The sequence below is a fragment of the Podarcis pityusensis genome (genome assembly GCF_964106645.2).
Source record: "Podarcis pityusensis genome assembly, chromosome: 12".
Classification (NCBI taxonomy): domain Eukaryota; kingdom Metazoa; phylum Chordata; class Lepidosauria; order Squamata; family Lacertidae; genus Podarcis; species Podarcis pityusensis.
This window is the reverse complement of record NC_138037.1, coordinates 31,625,594-31,646,555: the sequence shown is the minus strand read 5'-3', so window position 1 is coordinate 31,646,555 and position 20,962 is coordinate 31,625,594. Positions and strand designations below refer to the sequence as shown.

The window sequence follows — 20,962 nt, the reverse complement described above, 5'->3', positions numbered from 1 at the left end:
GGAAGGAAGACTGGCCTTAACTACAAAAACACAACTGCACATTTACAGCCTAACCTTAAGTATGTTTATTCAAAAGTAAGCCCTGCAGAGTACAGTGAGATTTGCTGACCCATAATTAGGCTCAGAGCATCAACAGATTTTAAAATTATGCCATAGAGTAACTTTGCACATTCATGATATGCATGAATACAATGAGCATGGGTGAGTCATGCAGGCTTCCAGTATTCATGGGTATCCAGGTCCAAAGTAGGAATTTGCAGAGTTGCTCAACAGGGAGATGCATGTGGACTGCTTGCATTAGGATTAAGTGGTGTATACAAAAACATGAACCACGAATAAATTGTGGATGCCCATCATATTGATGAGGCACACTGGGTTTCTGTAAAGATCCCCTACTACAGTGGTAATGATAATGTTGCTCACATTCTGGACAGCCAACAAAAGGGAAATTAATGTTTCATATATTATACAAATGTAACAAATGTTAGCTACTAACATGACTTTGACCAAACTGTGGGAGGCAGTGGAAGACAGGAGTGCCTGGCGTGCTCTGGTCCATAGGGTCACGAAGAGTCAGACACGACTAAACGACTAAACGACTAAACAACAACAACAACAAATGTTAACACACCCATGGCTACCCAGTGTCAAATGCATCCTTTCAGCAAGACCCACTCAGCACACTGGCTCTGAAAGGCTAGGGAACTTGGAGAGCCGCACAAGATTTCATGGGAGCATCCCAGAGATGGCTTGTTGACAGCCAAGCAAGGCAAAAAACTTAAAAGTTCTTTTCATGCTGGGAAAACCTGGTGCAAAAGGAGCTTTTCAGCTCTCTGCCTTTCTTGCATTTAACTCACCAGCCTTCAACTTTATGGCTAAAATAATGAGAGTTAAATGCGCATAAGATGAGATTGTACTGTATGGCTCCCACAATTCTTTTGGAGGGAGCCATGATGGTTTAAAGTGGCACCAGAGAGCTCTTAATGTACGGTGTGAATGTGGCGTTTGAAGTAGTTTTGTTTTAGCTGATTCAGGTTTAGCTGATTCTTTCTTTTTGTAGGGTTGACTCCCTTATTCTTTTCCTTGCCATGGGAAACTTGGCAGTCATTACAAAATGCAGGTGCCCATCACAGTTTTATTCTCTGTCTCTTTCTGTGTGTGTCTGTGCATGTGGTGGCTGTTGCCACATTCTGGCAGGTACACAATTCCCAGCACAACACACCTGTCCGTAATTAATGAGCGCATCCCGTAACACCACAGCTTTAGTCACAGAGAAGTGGTGACATCACCTCTGTAGGTCGGCACCAGACCAGCAGGGTTTGTTTGCAGATACTCGATAATCATCCTTCCATCACTAACAGTTTTTCAATTCAACATGAAGGCAGTGGGAAACCTTACCTCCTTACCTGGTGTGAAGCACACACAGAGAGAGTTAAGAGCTTTAGACTAAATGCCTCATGGCATTAAGGATTCTTGCATGCTGAATAATCTGAGAGTTTTGCTTCTTTTTTTACCAGGGAAGGGGATACGGAAAGTGAAATATTAATATAGGATTGTGCCCAGCAGTACTAAAGTTGGGCAACTTACCTCTTCCTCTCTCACATTCTTCTCAGTAGCCCTCCTATAAATGGATGGCTGTGCTCAAAGCCAGCCTGAGCATGCGTAAGAGAATGATGAAGGGAACACCTGGATCATCTTCACTAAGAATGCAAAGGAAGGTGTCATGTATGGTTCAAATACAGCACACATTTGGTTTTGCAGCATTGTGCATCAAGGTATCCTTTCGTTAAGTTTCAGTGGAAGAGGTGAGTTGTATCAAACTCCCAGATATAAAATATGTAACACATTGAAGGCTTCCCAGATGTTTTATTCCCTGTTGTGCTTCTGTAATTTCACGGCATTTTAAAATGAATGAGAAAAACAAAAATCAATTTGCCCATCAGAGCTTATTCTTCAGGTAGGTTCTTCCTGAATTACACTGAAGAGTTAATAAATTGTTAAAGGCAACTTCTTACAAATTAGTCTGGAGACAGCCCAAAGCGTCTGGGGCCTACTTGCAAAACAGTTTCTCATTTGTGAACCTATCATCAGCTCACCATGAACTTTTCATTATCACTGTGAATTTATCACTAGCTTTAATCAGAGAAGGGCAGGCAGGATTCGTTTGCACAGGAGGCTGGGAAAACAAGGCCTGCCAAACTGGTGGTGCTTCAAATGGTGTTTCCCTTCAGTCGCCTGCCAGAGGGAGCTAGTGCAACATGGCTTTAACTGAAATATGAAGTCCACAAAAAGGAAACCCCCAGGATCCGATTCACGTTGATTTCAAAAAGGCACACAGGTATGTTTGCAGGTGCCTCACCCAGGCCTGGAGATGTGTGGAAGTGAGGCATCTGAAGTGTTATATAAAAAAACCCGTTCCAGAGAGAAACTCAAGAACGGTTTCAAGAGCTTTTTCCCTAGACAGCTTTTCTGCACTACCAGAAAAAAATATTGCCCAATCTGTTCCCTACCGCTGTGATGTTCATTCTTGATGATAAAAAATATATATTGCTGTTTTCCCCAAGATGCTTGAAAGGTCAGTTCCAAAGTAAAGTGTAACTACCTTCAGCTATCCTGAGCACAAACACCTGGGCAATCACTTTTATAGGATCTAATGACAATATGGGGTTCTTTATTCATTAGTGTCCTACTTTACAGAGGACAGTTGTCTACTGGAAGGACTGCCGGAAGACAGTTCTCTATTTGATGGCACCTCCTGTGCAAAGGTAAGAGCTGCATCTGTTTCCCTGTCCATTTTTGTCTCTGACCCCACCACTGGCATGTGACTCTCAGAAGGTTTTCCACAAGGGAATGTGCCCCTTGGGTGGAAAGCAGTTTCCCCACCCTCGGTTTAATAGCAGAGAGACATCTGGTCTGTGTGGCACCTCTGTATTTCCCTGACCTATTGCTCAACTGATCTTTTTGCCACCCCGGGAAATCTCTACATCACCCTAACTTTCCACTCCTAATTACTGCAGCCCAGACAGATTTTCACCATTAAAAAGAAGTTGAGAAACTAGAGTGGATCTACACACAGGAAAAAACCTGCTATAAATAAGTCAGAAATTAGATCATTATAACAAAAAACAAAACAAAAAACCACCCGATGGAAAAACACGTTGTCAGGGGTTCAGGAGCAGAGGCAAGGGCAAGGGAGGAAACAGAGAGCGAGGGAGAGGAGGCAGAAGAAAAGATGAGTGATGACGACGACCCGAGATCTCCGAGTCTTTCCAGTGAATCAGAAGATTCACAGAAAGGAGCACCAGTGGCCAGGGCAAGGGGGGAGCCTAGGGGGACACCCCAGGAAGATAGAGCCAGAGGGGACTCAGAGGGGAGCAGTTGGAAATCAGGACCAGCGTCACCGCCAGAGAGCAGGGAAGAGGAAGGGCGCCAGGGATCAAGCGCTGGCAGCTCACAACAGGGGGGAGGGCACGAGTCAGGAGTGGCCACACCTCCATCGGGGAGCGAAGAAACGGTCAGACGGAAGGTGGAAGGTTGGGCGCGCGTGCCAAGTTCAAATGCACAGGAAGGTGGCGCAGTAGGCAGCCCGGAAAGGGAGCCAGGTCCTAAAGCCCGCCGAAAGGAGGGAGAAGAGTCAGGGGGGTCAGCGTCAGCGTCAGAGGAATCCCGGAAGGAAGAGACCCCGGGGGGCAGAGGGACCCAGAGAAGAACAGTCAGGCGGAAAAGGTGGAGCAAGGCTAGGATATTAAGTTGGTGTACAAGGGGCGGAGACTCAGATGGGGCTTCGCCGATCTAACCATGAGACGTAGAGTTGCACGCAGCAGCTTGAGAATGGAAACTGTAACTCAATAAAGACTTTTATTTAATGATCGCTGGCTAGCGTGATCCTCTGTGAGCTAGGATCTGGAAGCAGCTCTGACAGTAAGCCCCATCTCAAGATTGTGGGCATCTACGTCCTCGAGGAGAGGAGAGAAAGCGGGTGCCTACTAGCGAGCTCACGAACGGCAGACAACATGACGGCCGAACAGCAGATAGTGGAACTCAGAGAAGCAGTGACACGACTGAATGCCGAGGCTCTTGCATCCAGGAAGAGAGAGGAGGACGCAGCTGCCGCCTACAGGGATCTCCAGGTCAGGTTGGAAGTGTTTACGAAGCAAGGGCAACTGACACCCAAACCGGAGGGGATTGGGTTGGGGAGACGAACAGGCGGTCTGGTCTCTCACTTCGATGGGAATTTGCAACAGTACCCCAACTTTAGAGCAGATGTAATGTGTGCACTGCAACTGCTGAACAAAGACTTTAGAGATGAGCAAGAGAAGGTGGGATTCATCATGTCCCATTTGCATGGAGATGCTAAAGCATGGCTGCGCAATTTGTGGAGAGATAATGATCCAGCGCTCCAAAATGCGGATGCCTTTATTAAAGCGATGGATGGGTGCTTTTTATCAAGCATTGACGTGGATCTTGCTCGGCAGGAGATACATGGACTGAAGCAAGGGAGGGCCAGCGTAAGGCAGTACCATGCCCGCTTTTTCGCTTTGGTCAGTGCCCTGGAATGGGACAGAGATTCGGCTCCTGTAAGAGACCTGTTTTGGGAGGGATTGCACGGCTCGGTTAAAGATGAAATTGCGAGGGGGGAGAGACCCCGGACCACGCAGGAGATCGTTCAGAGGGCGCTGGCGGTGGGGGTGCGGCTGGAAGGACGTCCGTGGAGCAGGGACGAAGGGCGTGGAGGGCGCGAACCAGCCAGGGGCTCCTCCTTCCTTCCCAGAGAAGCAGCGCGTGCGCAATCCACGCCTCCGCCAGGAGGAGGAGCGGAACCTATGGAGGTTGGAGGTGCAAGGGCTCAGTCAGCAGCCAGAGCCCTAGCACCGGCAGCAGTGAAAGCGAAGCCTCCTAGAGGGAACAGGAAGTGTTACATCTGCGATGATCCACAGCATATGGCGAAAGAGTGTCCCCAGAGGCTCCACAAGCACACTGCAGCCTCAGCAATGGTAACTGCAGCAACGCAGCAAGGACAACCACAGCAGGGAAACGAAGGAGTCTGGTTGGAGGAAGAGGCACTGGGGCCCAACCAGACGTGTCAGTGAAGCAGTCCCCAGAGATTTTACAGCCCATGGACCCCCTCCCGCCCAAACCGGTAGTGAAGCTCACCGCGTCGCTCCAGCTGCCCAATGGAATCACCATGGACGTGCCAATCACCATTGACTCCGGAAGCAATGCGGACTTTATAGGGCAGGACTTTGTCGACCGGCACGCTATACAGTTGCTGCCTGCCACGCTGCCCCTGCAGGTTGTCACGGTGGATGGCAGGGAGCTGCTAGGGGGGCAAGTGGTGAAGCAGACGCCACCAATGGTGATGCGACTTGGGAATCACAGGGAAATCATCAGCTTCAATGTCACTCAACTATCGGACACGCCCATTGTATTGGGCATGAGTTGGCTGGACAAGCACAGCCCGACGCTGGCTTGGTACCAGAGGCGGCTGACCTTCGGCTCTTCCTTTTGCGCTGAACACTGCATCGTGCCCAGGCAGGAAGGAGGGGAAGAGGAGTCACAGCTGCAGCTAGGCACGCTGCAAGCGGTCCCCCACAAGTACGCAGAATTTTTGGAGGTTTTCTGCGAGAAAGAGGCAGACAGGCTACCCCCCCACAGACCATATGACTGCAAAATTGACCTGCTGCCGGGGGCGGCGCTACCCAAAGGGAAGCTGTATTCCATGTCTGAGGACGAACTGCAGGAACTCAAAGAGTTCATAGATCATAATTTGGAGCGCGGTTTCATCCGAGAGTCCAAGGCAGCGGGGGGCAGTCCGGTATTCTTTGTTAAGAAGCGGGACACGCCCCAAAAAAGACTTGTAGTGGACTTTCGCATCTTGAACAGTGTGACCAAGCCATCGGACTTCCCCATGCCCCGAATCGACGACCTCCTCGCAAAGGTACGGAAGGGCAGAGTGTTCACCAAGTTGGACCTGCGAGGGGCATACAACCTCATTCGCATGCGGGAGGGAGATGAGTGGAAGACAGCCATGTTCACGCCCCTGGGCACCTACGAATATAGAGTTATGCCTTTTGGATTGCAAAATGGCTCCCACGTTTTTCAAGCTTTCATGCATCACGTGTTGGCGGGGCTCCTCTACAAGACGTGCGTCTGTTTCTTGGATGACATCCTGATCTTTTCGGAATCGCAGCAGGAGCATGACAGACACGTCAAGGAAGTGCTGAGCAGGCTACAGCAACATAGGCTTTACGCCAAGCTGGAGAAGTGCCAATTCGACGTGACCGAGGTGGATTTCCTGGGCTACAAGTTGTCTGATAAAGGGCTCGCCATGGACAGCGCCAAGGTCCGAGCAGTGTTGGATTGGAAAAGCCCACGCAACCGGAAGGAGGTCCAACGGTTTGTCGGCTTCGCGAACTTCTATCGCAAGTTTATCAAAGGCTTTGCGATGCAGACAGCGGCCATCACGGACACGCTCAGCTCCAAGAAAAAGAAGTTCATCTGGACAGAGCAGGCGGAGCAGTCCTTTCAGGCACTCAAGCGTCTCTTCGCGTCGGAAGAGCAGCTGCTTCATGTCAACCCCAGCAGGCCGATGAGGGTGGAGACAGACGCTTCGGACAGAGCCGTGGGAGCAGTCCTGCTGCAGAAAGACCCGCAGGGGGTTTGGAGGCCGGGAGCGTTTTACTCAAGGAAGCTCAGCAAGTCCGAACAGAACTACACCATCTGGGACAGGGAGTTGCTGGCCATTCATGCAGCGTTCAAAGCGTGGAGGCACTTCCTGATCGGCGCCAAGTACACGGTGCAGGTCTGCACGGACCACAAGAATCTAGAGCACTGGCGCACGGCACAGTTCCTGAACCAGAGGCAGATACGTTGGGCTGAGTTCTTTGCGAATTTCGACTTCCGAATAGAGTATGTCCCGGGGGACACCAACATCATGGCGGATGCTCTCTCCTGTAAGCCACAGTATCTGGAGGAGGCAACGCCAGCGGCCGCCATGCACATCTTCGCACCGACAGTGTGGGCGTGCGCGGCGGCAACAGTTGACCTGGATGCGGTGCGACGAGCGTTGCAGGATGACTCCTTCGCGCAAGCAAAGATGGCAGAGGTGCACAGGGGCACGGCAGCGACCAACGAGTTCCAGCTGCGAGATGGTTTGCTCATCCGTAAAGGGGCCATCTACGTGCCGGGAGACGAACTTCGCGCCAAGGTACTGCAGCAGCTGCACGACGCGCCCACTGCCGGGCACTTTGGCAAGGAGAAGACGGTGGAATTAGTAGCCAGAGACTTCTGGTGGCCCGGAATGAGAGGGGAAGTCGCGGACTACGTGGCGAGGTGTGACACCTGCCAGAGGTCCAAACCAGTGCACAGACCGCCGGCCGGACTGCTGGAACCGCTGCAAACTCCGTTCGAGCCATGGGAGAGAGTGGCCCTGGACTTTGTCACGGATCTGCCCAGCTCGAGGGGCAAGACGGCTGTGCTGGTGGTGGTGGATTTGTTCTCCAAGATGGCACATTTCATTCCGTGTGCGAAGGTGGCCACGGCGGAACAAACCGCCAAACTGTTCATAGACCACGTGTTCAAGGTTCACGGTCTGCCGCGGTCTATTCTGTCCGACCGAGGGCGACAGTTCATCTCAAACTTCTGGCAGAGGCTGATGGGCTTCCTGAACGTCAAGATCAACCTGGCGTCGGCTAGACACCCGCAGACCAACGGGCAAGCGGAGCGGGTCAATGCCATCATGCAGCAGTACCTGAGATGTTATGCGAATCAACAGCCTGCGACGTGGGTGGATTACCTGCCTCTCGCCGAGTTCGCCTACAACAACACGAAGCACGTGTCCACGGGGGTCACGCCGTTCTTCGCCAACAACGGGAGGCACCCTAGAACCTTCCCGGGACTGGAAAGAATGGGGGAGGGGGAGCCGCAGACAGCAGATGCGTTCGCGTCGGAGTTGCAGGAGGTCCACGATCAGCTGCGGCGGCACCTGGAGCTGGCTAAACACGCATACAAGGTACAAGCGGACAAACACAGAAGGGTTGGCGAAGAGATCCATGTGGGAGACTGGGTCTGGTTAGCAGCCCACGCAGTGCCGGCCAGGTCGTTGGCGAAGAAGAAACTAGGGCATAAACAACTGGGGCCCTACCAAGTCGACGAACAGGTCAACCCGGTGGCTTTCAGGCTGGCTCTTCCGGAGGGTTCCAGAATGCATCCGGTGTTCCACAGATCGGTGCTCACTCCCTACAAGGCACCTCACAGGTTTCAGGAACCAGGAACGGCACCGGGTCCGCTCCGAGAGAGAACCGGGCAAGGGGGAGTGGCACAGGAGGAGCGCATCAACGAAGTCACGGAGATTTTGGACTCCAGATGGGGGGAAGAGGGGGTAGAATACCTTCTCGCCAAGGAGGGCACCCTGGCCAGTGCCAACAGCTGGGTGCCGGGCTACGCTTTAGACGAACCTCTGCTCAAAGAAGAGTTTCATGCCCTCTTCCCACATAGGCCAATGCCAGCAGACTTTTTCGACGACTGGCTTTTCACGCCCACGCTTTCAGCCAGCACGTTCCGGGGGTTCGACTCGGACGAGGAACCGACACGAGACGCCCGTTCCCCGGAGGGGTCACCCTCGGGATCTGCTTCAGAACCCTCGTATTGGTGGGATGATCGACCAGAGGAGCAGTTCCGCAGAAGGTGGCTGGAGGGTCCAGGACGAGCAACGTCTCCTGAAGGCAACGAAGGAGAGACGGACATGGACGTTTTCGGGGACGACCCGGGTTTCGAGCACGGCGGCACAGAGATGGAAGCGGAGGTGACCGTCGTCAACGAGAGCAGGGAGGAAGAACCGGAAGACTTCGGATGGCGGCCCGCCACGGGAAGCGAACTGTATCCGACATTCGTCCCCCTGACACGGCAGCACCCAGATCCCGCACCGGAAGGAGGGGAGGGGGGAAGAGGGGGCTTCGAGGGGGGGATGGATGTCAGGGGTTCAGGAGCAGAGGCAAGGGCAAGGGAGGAAACAGAGAGCGAGGGAGAGGAGGCAGAAGAAAAGATGAGTGATGACGACGACCCGAGATCTCCGAGTCTTTCCAGTGAATCAGAAGATTCACAGAAAGGAGCACCAGTGGCCAGGGCAAGGGGGGAGCCTAGGGGGACACCCCAGGAAGATAGAGCCAGAGGGGACTCAGAGGGGAGCAGTTGGAAATCAGGACCAGCGTCACCGCCAGAGAGCAGGGAAGAGGAAGGGCGCCAGGGATCAAGCGCTGGCAGCTCACAACAGGGGGGAGGGCACGAGTCAGGAGTGGCCACACCTCCATCGGGGAGCGAAGAAACGGTCAGACGGAAGGTGGAAGGTTGGGCGCGCGTGCCAAGTTCAAATGCACAGGAAGGTGGCGCAGTAGGCAGCCCGGAAAGGGAGCCAGGTCCTAAAGCCCGCCGAAAGGAGGGAGAAGAGTCAGGGGGGTCAGCGTCAGCGTCAGAGGAATCCCGGAAGGAAGAGACCCCGGGGGGCAGAGGGACCCAGAGAAGAACAGTCAGGCGGAAAAGGTGGAGCAAGGCTAGGATATTAAGTTGGTGTACAAGGGGCGGAGACTCAGATGGGGCTTCGCCGATCTAACCATGAGACGTAGAGTTGCACGCAGCAGCTTGAGAATGGAAACTGTAACTCAATAAAGACTTTTATTTAATGATCGCTGGCTAGCGTGATCCTCTGTGAGCTAGGATCTGGAAGCAGCTCTGACACACGTATAAAAATTTCCTGCTCTCTGTCTCCAGCTGGTGTTGCATGTTTATAGTACATTCAAATCGTCGTTTCTTTACTAATGTAGCTGAGTCCTTTGTATTTTTTTTAATGGTTGTAGCTTTTGTGGATATATAAACTTTCAGAAGAGCTTGTGATCCTCCCATTTTTACAAATAAAATTGAAACGAAGTCTTGAACTCCCATGTCTTCAAATGCTTTCAAACTCCTTGCTTCAAATTTCCCTTTCAGCAAAATTCTGTAGCAACTCTAATGACAAGGCTACATTAGGCCTTGTCGGACATTCTCCGCAGGTACATTTCACACACAGGAACCATGGAGGCAACAGGGTCCACCCTGGACATTATACACACTGCGGGACACATCCCTGACCTTGGTTTGTACAGATGAAGGTCTGTAAAGGGGGCACCTTTCTGTGAGCAGCAGTGGTGGTGTGTGCCTATTGATGTTGGTAGAACCAACAGTACTGCAGCCAGACCCGTGGAAAGACAATGCAAGAGCCAGTGACTGGCCGAGCTAACCAATTATCATTTTGCCCCTATCTCCTTCTTGTTGATATCTAAGAAGGCAACACTGAGACTACGGAGGAGGAAGCTAACAGAGACAGTGGTAGAATCGACGCACATATAAAAAACGGTGTGGAAATGCTTTTTTAAAAAAATGTTTTGAAAAATACAATGAATTTCGCACAGCTCACTGTCGCCATCTGGTGTCATGTTTGTATATTGCACTGTACAACACATTTAAAGTGTTTGATTTGCAGCTGTATAGCTGAGTCCAGTATCACTGTGTAAGCATCACCACCTGTACTGGATGCAAGTAAGAAGACATGCAGGTGGGGGCTGGCTGAGGGAAGGCTGAGGTTGGAGGGGCAGTGCCCCACTTTCATTAATAGATCGGCCTTCACTGGTGTAACTATATGTACATAGCTGGTCCGCAAGCTTTACATGTATATGTGCTCTTTGTAGAACACTAGCTACATAAGTAATGATGAGTGTCTAAGGTGGTTCCTGCCATCATCATGTCTTTAATGTATGTATGGAGAAGGTCAAAAGGGCCTACAATGAGTGGAGAATTAAAAAGAAAAAAGGGCTGGCCCTAAAATACCAGATCTCTGAAAGTCTTCCTCTAAATTGATTTCAATTTTCCTCCTTTCAAACGTGTTTGCTGAAATCTTAATGACTTTGACCCCTCTTCTCCAACTCGTTATGTAAATGCATTGGCTCTTCCACACTGACACAGGAGGAAATTTGAGCGGGTGAAAAAGGTGCTTGGAGTTAAAAAAATTGTTATTGGCATCTAAGAGAAAGTGTTGTCAGATTCGGTTAGGATCATCACATTCCCGCCTTGATTCCAGCTGTCATACATACAAGATGAGAATGCAAATGGGCTTCCATTATACACACCGGGCTCCATCATGGCGACTTCATCAACTGGGTTAAAATCATAACAGTGCAAATGCAAATTCGATCTGCAGTAACAGTAATGAGTGAAAGGGCAACATGGAACTTAAAAAAAAAAAAAAAAAGTCTCCCAAATGTCCAGAAAATTACAAAAAAAAAAAAAGGCTGCTTCCAGGGAGTTTCATTTCACTTCTGAACTTTGCTACTTTATTCATATTACCCTAGTATTAACAATTCACTGGCATATAGTGGGTGGAGCACTGGATTGTGCTTCAGAAAATGTGACTTCCAGTCCCCTCTCAGCCACCAGTGAAAGTCAATGGATGGACTTGAACTAGTCAATCTAAGCTTAAAACTATCTCACAGAGTTGCTATCCATCAGTTGCTGGAAACCACAGGACGGGGGTGGGGTGGGATATCATACTCTGTTTCTACTTGTGCGTTTCCCACAGGCATTGGTTGGCCACTGGGAGAATGCTGAGCTAGATCTGTCATTGGCCTGTTTCAGCAGGCCCTTCTCGCATTCAAATGAGGCTAATATGAGAGCCACATGTTCTGAGCTCCTTCAAAGAAGGGTAGATTAAAAATGACATATGTATAAGATATTTCCCTTCAAAAATGAAGACTACAATTTCTTGCAGAACTGTAGGTATACCAACTGAATGGAGGCTTCTTTTTAAATTTCTCTTCCGCGTCATACCTTTGTTCAATTTCACACCAAAAGCAGTCTATTGTAGTGCTAATCTGCATAACATGATGGGCTCTAAGACTCACGGTGATTTGATATTCTAGGATTCCTTACTTGTATATTTCGAATTGGATTTTCACATTGTTTCCTTTCTGTGTACAGTGGTACCTCAGCTTACATACGCTTCAGGTTACATACGCTTCAGGTTACAGACTCCACTAACCCAGAAATATTACCTCGGGTTAAGAACTTTGCTTCAGGATGAGAACAGAAATCGTGCAGCGGTGGCTCAGTGGCAGCAGCAGGAGGCCCTATTATCTAAAGTGGTGCTTCAGGTTAAGAACAGACCTCCAGAATGAATTAAATTCTTAACCCGAGATACCACTGTATACATATTGTGAATTAGCTGGCCATTCATTATATTTGTGTTTCTGAACCTGTATACTCCAGAAGGTTCCAGAGAAGAGCCTGACATAACTGGAACCCCAGCTTTGAATTCTCTTTTTCTTCACCCCCTCTTCCAGTGGACTCTGCCTAGTAGTAGATAGAGAAAGGGTTGAATGTTTTGAGGGAGCAGAAGATGTTTGGATGGCTGCAGCTGCTGGAGCTGGAGGATCAAAGAGATAACGGGATATTAAAGTGGAGAAATAATGGAGGCAAGGCCAGAGAAGTCTTTCCAATAAGGAGCATGTGGTGGATCTGGGAGCAGGGAGGAAGTCAATCACATGACTTGAATAACTCAGAGAAGCTATGAACTATGCCGAGCAGGGCACCCAGGATGAACAGGTCATAGTGGAGAGTTTTGACCAAACGTGATCCACCTGGAGGAGGAACTGGCAATCACATGACTTCTATGATTCTATGATTCTATGATCCAGAGGGAAGGAAGAAATACAGGATGTTGGCCGCAGAATGCTGAAGGGAACACTCACAGTGGTACCTGGACCTAGCAGAGCAGCTCTTACTAGTGCTCTGGCATAGGTCACTCATCTCCTTATGCCGGGGTGATGACTTTTTCATCCATTTTGTGGGCAACCTTCTGGGGTCCAGATCTTATAAGCCACTGCCTCCGTATAACACTTCCAGTTTAAGTAGTTGTCATGGGTACAAGGATGCTTGGCATCTCTCTTTTTTAGAAGACCTATTGCTTCACATCCCCTTCTTGGATCACTGTCTTGCTGTGGCAAAGGGGCTTGAATAACTCAGAGAAGCTATGAACTATGCCGAGCAGGGCACCCAGGATGAACAGGTCATAGTGGAGAGTTTTGACCAAACGTGATCCACCTGGAGGAGGAACTGGCAAGCCACTCCAGTATCCCTGCCAAGAAAACTCCATGGACAAAGACAACAGGCATATAAAAGTTATGACGCTGGAAGATGAGCCCCTCAGGTTGGAAGGCGTCCAACATGCTACTGGGGAAGAGCGGAGGACAAGTGCAAATAGATCCAGAGCTGATGAAGCGGCTGGGCCAAAGCCGAAAGGATGCTCAGTTGCGGATATGCCTGGAAGCGAAAGGAAAGTCCAATGCTGTAAAGAAAAATATTGCATAGGAACCTGGAATGTAAGAACCATGAACCTGGGTAAGTTGGATGTGGTCAAAAATGAGATGGCAAGAATAAATGTTGACATCCTGGGCATCAAAATGGACAGGAATGGGCGAATTCAGTTCGGATGACCATCATATCTACTACTGTGGGCAAGAATCCCATAAAAGAAATGGAGTGGCCCTCATAGTCAACAAAAGAGTGGCGAAAGCTGTACTGGGATGCAATCTCAAAAATGATAGAATGATCTCGATACGAATCCAAGGCAGACCTTTTAACATCACAGTAATCCAAGTTTATGCACCAATTACTGGTGCTGAAGAAACTGAAATTGATCAATTTTATGAAGACTTACAAGACCTTATAGAAGTGACACCAAAGAAGGATGTTCTTCTCATTATAGGGGATTGGAATGCTAAAGTAGGGAATCAAGAGATAAAAGGAACAACTGGCAAGTTTGGCCTTGGAGAGCAAAACGAAGCAGGGCAAAGGCTAATAGAGTTCTGTCAAGAGAACAAGCTGGTCATCACAAACACGCTTTTCCAACAGCACAAGAGACGACTCTACACGTGGACATCACCAGATGGGCAGCATCGAAATCAGATTGATTATATTCTCTGCAGCCAAAGATGGAGAAGCTCTATACAGTCAGCAAAAACAAGACCTGGAGCTGACTGTGGCTCAGATCATCAGCTTCTTATAGCAAAATTCAAGCTCAAACTGAAGAAAGTAGGAAAAACCACTGGGCCGGTAAGATACAATCTAAACCAAATCCCTTATGAATACACAGTGGAAGTGAGGAACAGGTTTAAGGATTTAGATTTGGTGGACAGAGTGCCTGAAGAACTATGGATGGAGGCTCGCAACATTATACAGGAGGCAGCAACGAAAACCATCCCAATGAAAAAGAAATGCAAGAAAGCAAAGTGGCTGTCCAATGAGGCCTTACAAATAGCGGAGGAGAGAAGGCAAGCAAAATGCGAGGGAGATAGTGAAAGATACAGGAAATTGAATGCAGATTTCCAAAAAATAGCAAGGAGAGACAAGAAGGCCTTCTTAAACGAGCAATGCAAAGAAATAGAGGAAAACAACAGGATGGAAAGAACCAGAGATCTGTTCAAGAAAATTGGAGATATGAAAGGAACATTTCGTACAAAGATTACTATAATAAAGGACAGAAATGGTAAGGACCTAACAGAAGCAGAAGACATCAAGAAGAGGTGGCAAGAATACACAGAGGAACTATACCAGAAAGAAATGGATGTCTCGTATATCCCAGGTAGTGTGGTTGCTGACCTTGAGCCAGACATCCTGGAGAGTGAAGTCAAACGGGCCTTAGAAAGCACTGCAAATAACAAGGCTAGTGGAAGTGATGGTATTCCAGCTGAACTATTTAAAATTTTAAAAAAATGATGCTGTTAAGGTGCTACACTCAATATGCCAGCAAGTTTGGAAAACTCAGCAGTGGCCAGAGGATTGGAGAAGATCAGTCTACATCCCAATCCCAAAGAAGGGCAGTGCCAAAGAATGCTCCAACTACCGCACAATTGCACTCATTTCACACGCTAGCAAGGTTATGCTTAAAATTCTACAAGACAGGCTTAAGCAGCATGTGGACCGAGAACTCCCAGAAGTGCAAGCTGGATTTCGAAAGGGCAGAGGAACCAGAGACCAAATTGCAAACATGCGCTGGATTATGGAGAAAGCTAGAGAGTTCCAGAAAGACATCTACTTCTGCTTCATTGACTATGCAAAAGCCTTTGACTGTGTCGACCACAGCAAACTATGGCAAGTTCTTAAAGAAATGGGAGTGCCTGATCACCTCATCTGTCTCCTGAGAAATCTCTATGTGGGACAAGAAGCTACAGTTAGAACTGGATATGGAACAACTGATTGGTTCAACATTGGGAAAGGAGTACGACAAGGCTGTATATTGTCTCCCTGCTTATTTAACTTATATGCAGAATTCATCATGCGAAAGGCTGGGCTGGATGAATCCCTAGCCGGAATTAAGATTGCCGGAAGAAATATCAACAACCTCAGATATGCAGATGACACAACCTTGATGGCAGAAAGTGAGGAGGAATTAAAGAACCTTTTAATGAGGGTGAAAGAGGAGAGCGCAAAATATGGTCTGAAGCTCAACATCAAAAAAACGAAGATTATGGCCACTGGTCCCATCACCTCCTGGCAAATAGAAGGGGAAGAAATGGAGGCAGTGAGAGATTTTACTTTCTTGGGCTCCATGATCACTGCAGATGGTGACAGCAGCCACGAAATTAAAAGACGCCTGCTTCTTGGGAGGAAGGCGATGGCAAACCTAGACAGCGTCTTAAAAAGCAGAGACATCACCTTGCCAACAAAGGTCCATATAGTAAAAGCTATGGTTTTCCCAGTAGTGATGTATGGAAGTGAAAGCTGGACCATAAAGAAGGCTGATCGCCGAAGAATTGATGCTTTTGAATTATGGTGCTGGAGGAGACTCTTGAGAGTCCCATGGACTGCAAGAAGATCCAACCTCTCCATTCTGAAGGAAATCAGCCCTGAGTGCTCACTGGAAGGACAGATCCTGAAGCTGAGACTCCAATACTTTGGCCACCTCATGAGAAGAGAAGACTCCCTGGAAAAGACCCTGTTGTTGGGAAAGATGGAGGGCACAAGGAGAAGGGGACGACAGAAGACGAGATGGTTGGATAGTGTTCTCGAAGCTACCAGCATGAGTTTGACTAAACTGCGGGAGGCAGTGGAAGACAGAAGTGCCTGGCGTGCTCTGGTCCATGGGGTCACGAAGAGTCGGACACGACTAAATGACTAAACAACAACAACATTGCTTCACATTTCTTTCTCAGTTAGGCTGGGTGTATTATAGAAGCATTACAGCTGACAGAACACTTTGCCAAGTACACTTGCCTTTTCTTTCTGTCACCCAGCCTTATTAAATTCTGCCAGCTACTCCCAGCTGCTAGCTAGAGAAAGTGTTTATTTAATCTAATTAGTGATTAAAAGGATGTGTCTCCTTGTCATTATTCAGTGGTTCCCTGTCAGGACTGTAAACACCTGTGTATGGAGAGCATCATGTTATGTTTCTAAAATGGGAGACTGTCGATGAAAGATCTGATATATACAAACAGAATTAGAGTAGTCAAGCATCCCACTTTCACAGTGGCCAATCTGATGCCTATGGGAAGCTTACAAGCAGGTAAACTTCACTTTCCCCGCTTGTGATACCCAGCAAGTCATATTCAGAATAACAACAACAACAACAATAACAATAACAATAATAATAATAATTTATTTATACCCCCCCCCATGGTTTCCCCAGCCACTCAGGGCAGCTCCCAACAGAATACAAAAAATATGATAAAACATCAAACGTTAAAAACTTCCCTAAACAGGGCTGCCTTCAGATGTCTTCTAAAAGTCAGGTAGTCGTTTATTTCCTAGACATCTGATGACAGGATGTTCCACAGGGCAGGTGCCACTACCAAGAAGGTTCCCTGTAACCTCACTTCTCATAGTGAGGGAACCACCAGAAGGCCCTCAGAGCTGGACCTCAGTGTCTGGGCTGAATGATGTGGGTGGAGATGCTCCTTCATATAGCCTCCAACACTGGAGGTGGAACATATTGATCACAGTTAGTAACAAATGATAACCTTATCCTCCGTGAATTTTTCCAGTCCTCTTTTAAAGACATCAAAGCTACCAACAATCTCTGTCTCTTGTGGGGAAAGAGCTTCCTGGACAACTGGGGTCTAAAAAGAAAATAATAAGGATCTAATGTGAAAGAACCTGTGCTCATCTGCCTAGAAAACAATCTGGTCAGCATGAGTACTTATCACACATGTGCAAGAGCTTATTTTGCATTCCAAGCCAGACAATCAATTTTCATGAAAATGAAGCTCAGTTCCAAACAAGTCATACACAGATTCATATTTGGAACCTCAGTGACATCACCAGCGCAGTACTGAAAATTGATTTGGCAGAGGAAGGATTTGAACTCAGCTATCCTCCTAAGTACAACCCTTGTGTCTCTAAACTACACTGAGGCCTGGTTAACATCAAGAGATGGTTGCTTATTCTTCCAGCATCTATTTTTCTTGATGAATGTATCATTTGAAAGCACACTCAAATGACAAGGGTTAATAGTGCTGGTTCCTGCATTAAGATGTCCTCTGGAAGACTCAAGTTTGTTCTGAGCAAATCAAAAAAGAGGACATTCACCAACGTGAAACATACACAATTAAATCGCCAGCCATAAATCCAGTACAGACTCAAGTATGCAGCTCAAAGCTCCGTGTTCTATCCATCACAATTAAATATCAATATGATCTCATGGTAGTATCAAAACAAAATAACCATGTAGGATAATGATGATGATTAGTATTATTAGTAATATTATTAAATTTATTACCTGCTCTTCATCAGCAGATCCCAGGACAGGTTACACCCTTTTATAATTAAGTATAAAAAACAGTTAAAACCAATTACAGTTGAAGGAATAGGGTGGTTCTTGAAAACACACATATCAGGCATCAAAGGTCAAAAGAAAGAGATGTGTCTTCAGCATTTGCACAAGCAGATTTATTAATGAAGAGACAAGCAAATCTATACAATATCCCTTGAGTGGCATAAGGATAGCAGATGTGTCAGTCAGAAAACAATTCTGGGAAATTGTGGCTCAAACCACATTTCCTATTATGCTATAAAAGGTGCAGTTATGAATAAATTAATTGGCTTTAAAAGGGCCACAAAAGCAAAGTAATCTCAGCTGCAGGAATGCCTTTTCTTTAAAAGGCATATAAAACTTATAGCACAGTTTATGCATTTTCTTCTACCATCGCAAATGTTGCACACGGTGGAGATGGTGTCAGGAACGCATTAAGAAACAGCAATGACAAAAAGCAAACTCATTTATACACCTCTGCTCTGAGCTGATGTTTCTCATAACCAAAGCTGGCTCAGGAACAAAACAGACTAGATGTGCAAAATAATTCCATTATGGAACGTGTCAAAAATCCATCCTGCCCTGATTCTGCCCACAAATAGGACAGGCATGGATGACTGCCATGATGAAATCTCAAAATGATCTTGGGGTAGCAGCAAAACAAAATCAACACGAGGAGCAATGCTATACAAACATCATTGAATGGTAATGACTGGCCAGTTTATTTCCTGAAATAACTGAAGCTTGAGACAAAAGAATATTGATCTATAAGAAGGCAACACCAGTGCACTCATTGATGCTTGCTGAATGGAAGGAGTGTCCTCTCTTGTGGTAGAGCAGACCCTTGTTTTCATTTCTCTGTGCGGTGTGCTACTGTGGTTTTTGTTAATTATACTGCACCATTAGTGTGCATATCACAGGAGCAGGGCAAGTCGTACCACTAGGCTAAATGAAGCAGATGCTAGAGGCAGGACGCAAAAGTTTGTGTGCCATGCAACCTGGCCGGTGCTCCCCCCCCCCCCCCGGGATGTGGATGGCGCGGTGGTCTAAACCACTGAGCCTCTTGCATTTGCTGGTCAAAAAGTTGGTGGTTCAAATCCCCGAGACAGGGTGAGCTCCCATTGCTCTGTCCCGGCTCCTGCCAACCTAGCAGTTCAAAAGCATGCCAGTGCAAGTAGATAAATAGGCACCACTGCAGCGGGAAGGTAAAGGGCATTTCTGTGCACTCTGGCTTCCATCATAGTATTCTGTTGCACCAGAAGCAGTTTATTCATGCTGGCCACATGACCCGGAAAGCTGTCTGTGGACAAATGCAGGCTTCTCGGCCTGAAAGCAAGATGAGCGCCACAACCCCATAGTCGCCTTTGAGTGGACTTAACCATCCAAGGGTCCTTTACCTTTTTACCTTTTTTACCTGTGCCCTCTAAGCTAGCCTGCTACTCTCAGGTGCAGTTGAAGGTGTTGTCCCATCACCAGTGTTGGGTTTCTATTCCTCTCACTGTGCAGATATCATGTCTGCGTTATGCATTCCAGCACCGACTGTTGGAATCACGGGAGCGGTTGTTTACTATACTCTGTTTCCATTTGTTTTTGCTTTCAATTCTGACTTATGTCTGAGGAAGACGAGAGAGGAGACATGTTTTCTTTTGTTCTGCCTTATGCTTAATAAGGGATGCGGGTGGTGCTGTGGATTAAACCACAGAGCCTAGGACTTGTGGATCAGAAGGTCGGCGGTTCGAATCCCCGCGATGGGGTGAGCTCCCATTCCTCGGTCCCTGCTCCTGCCAACCTAGCAGTTCAAAAGCACATCAAAGTGCAAGTAGATAAATAGGTACTGCTCTGGCGGGAAGGTAAATGGCATTTCCATGTGCTGCTCTGGTTCACCAGAAGCGGCTTAGTCATGCTGGCCATATGACCCGGAAGCTGTACGCCAGCTCCCTCGGCCAATGAAGCGAGATGAGCGCCGCAACTCCAGAGTCAGCCACGACTGGACCTAATGGTCAGGGGTCCCTTTACCTTTACCTATGCTTAATAAACGTAGCTTAGTGCTTACAACCCCAGCCTAACTCTGACTGCGTTTTATCTCTGCTGGACTCTGGATGTGTACTCAGTGTCTCCAAGGCATGAGTCACTATAAATCGTCGGGGACGGCTGTCGGAACTCCCTAGAGCTGCACGCCAGTGGGAGGGACAGGCTGGAAATGTTCCTGTCATTTGCCTGGGGGTCGTCCTAGCCCCCAGCCAACCCAACAACCAGTGCTGGTGAACAATGCAACTGCCAGTCCAGTCAACTTCTGTACACAGAATGGAGAGCCAGTGGGGTATAGTGGTTAGAGTATCAGACTGGGAGACCAAGGCTTGAAGTTCTCTGGGTGACCCTGGGCAGGGGACACACTCTCTCCCAGCTTAATCTATCTTGTGGAGTTGTTGCAAAGATTAAGTGAGGTGAACCATGTACATCACCTTGGATTTCAAGGAGGAAAGGTGAGTTACCAAATAAATAAGTAAGTAAGCAAGGAGTGACATTCTGTCTTTTGTCTCAGGAAGCAAAATGTTTTGGGCCAACCTTGTAAGTCTCTCAGGACAAGCCCAGGCAGCTGCTTCCCAGAATCTAAGTTCAGCACTTATGCTCTATATCACTGGTGAGAAATGGATGGATGGATGGCCAAAATAAAGGAAGGTTAACAAAAAATAAAGCAGATTTTTGGTGGCACCCCATTTGCACTAATGGACCAACCTCCATTGCTTTAGCCCACAAAACTTTTTCCATAATAAAAATGTGCTTGCCACTAAGGTGCCATGGGATACTTTGGTTATCCGGAGCTGTGCCCCAGCATTTTTTTTTGTTATTCTGACCCCCTTTTTCATAGAGAGATAAGAGTTCAGTGGAAAGGTCACTTCATATTCAAGCAATGAAACAGCCATTCCAATGAGCAGCCTAACAGTCTGTTGCTTACAGCTGCTACATATGTCATTCAACGATTTCATCTTTCCTCATAAGCCTTCTGGCCTTTCTTGTTTTTGTAAAGGTGAAGGGTGAGACAGGCAGGAATCTAATCTCTTGCTTGCTACTGGTCACTGTGAGGGCATGAAACGCGGAAAATTACTGGCTACCAGTCTACTTTCTGATATA

The 20,962-nt window shown here is 47.8% G+C and overlaps 1 protein-coding gene across 4 annotated transcripts in view; it reads left to right on the top strand.

Moving 5' to 3' along the window:
• The first annotated feature begins 2,330 nt into the window (after positions 1 to 2,330).
• The window catches only part of LOC308459524 (uncharacterized protein), a 31,470-nt gene continuing 12,838 nt past the window's right edge, over positions 2,331 to 20,962 (top strand). For 3 of the 4 annotated variants that reach the window (XR_013978075.1, XR_013978076.1, XR_013978077.1), the window contains exon 1: positions 2,331 to 2,765. Coding sequence is in view for 1 of the 4 variants with exons in the window: in XM_080975134.1 (XP_080831260.1) it covers positions 2,518 to 2,575; positions 2,698 to 2,765 (126 nt within the window). In the remaining 3 variants the exon portion in view is untranslated. The remainder of the gene's footprint in view (positions 2,766 to 20,962) is intronic. The other variant, XM_080975134.1, reaches the window with a different exon arrangement.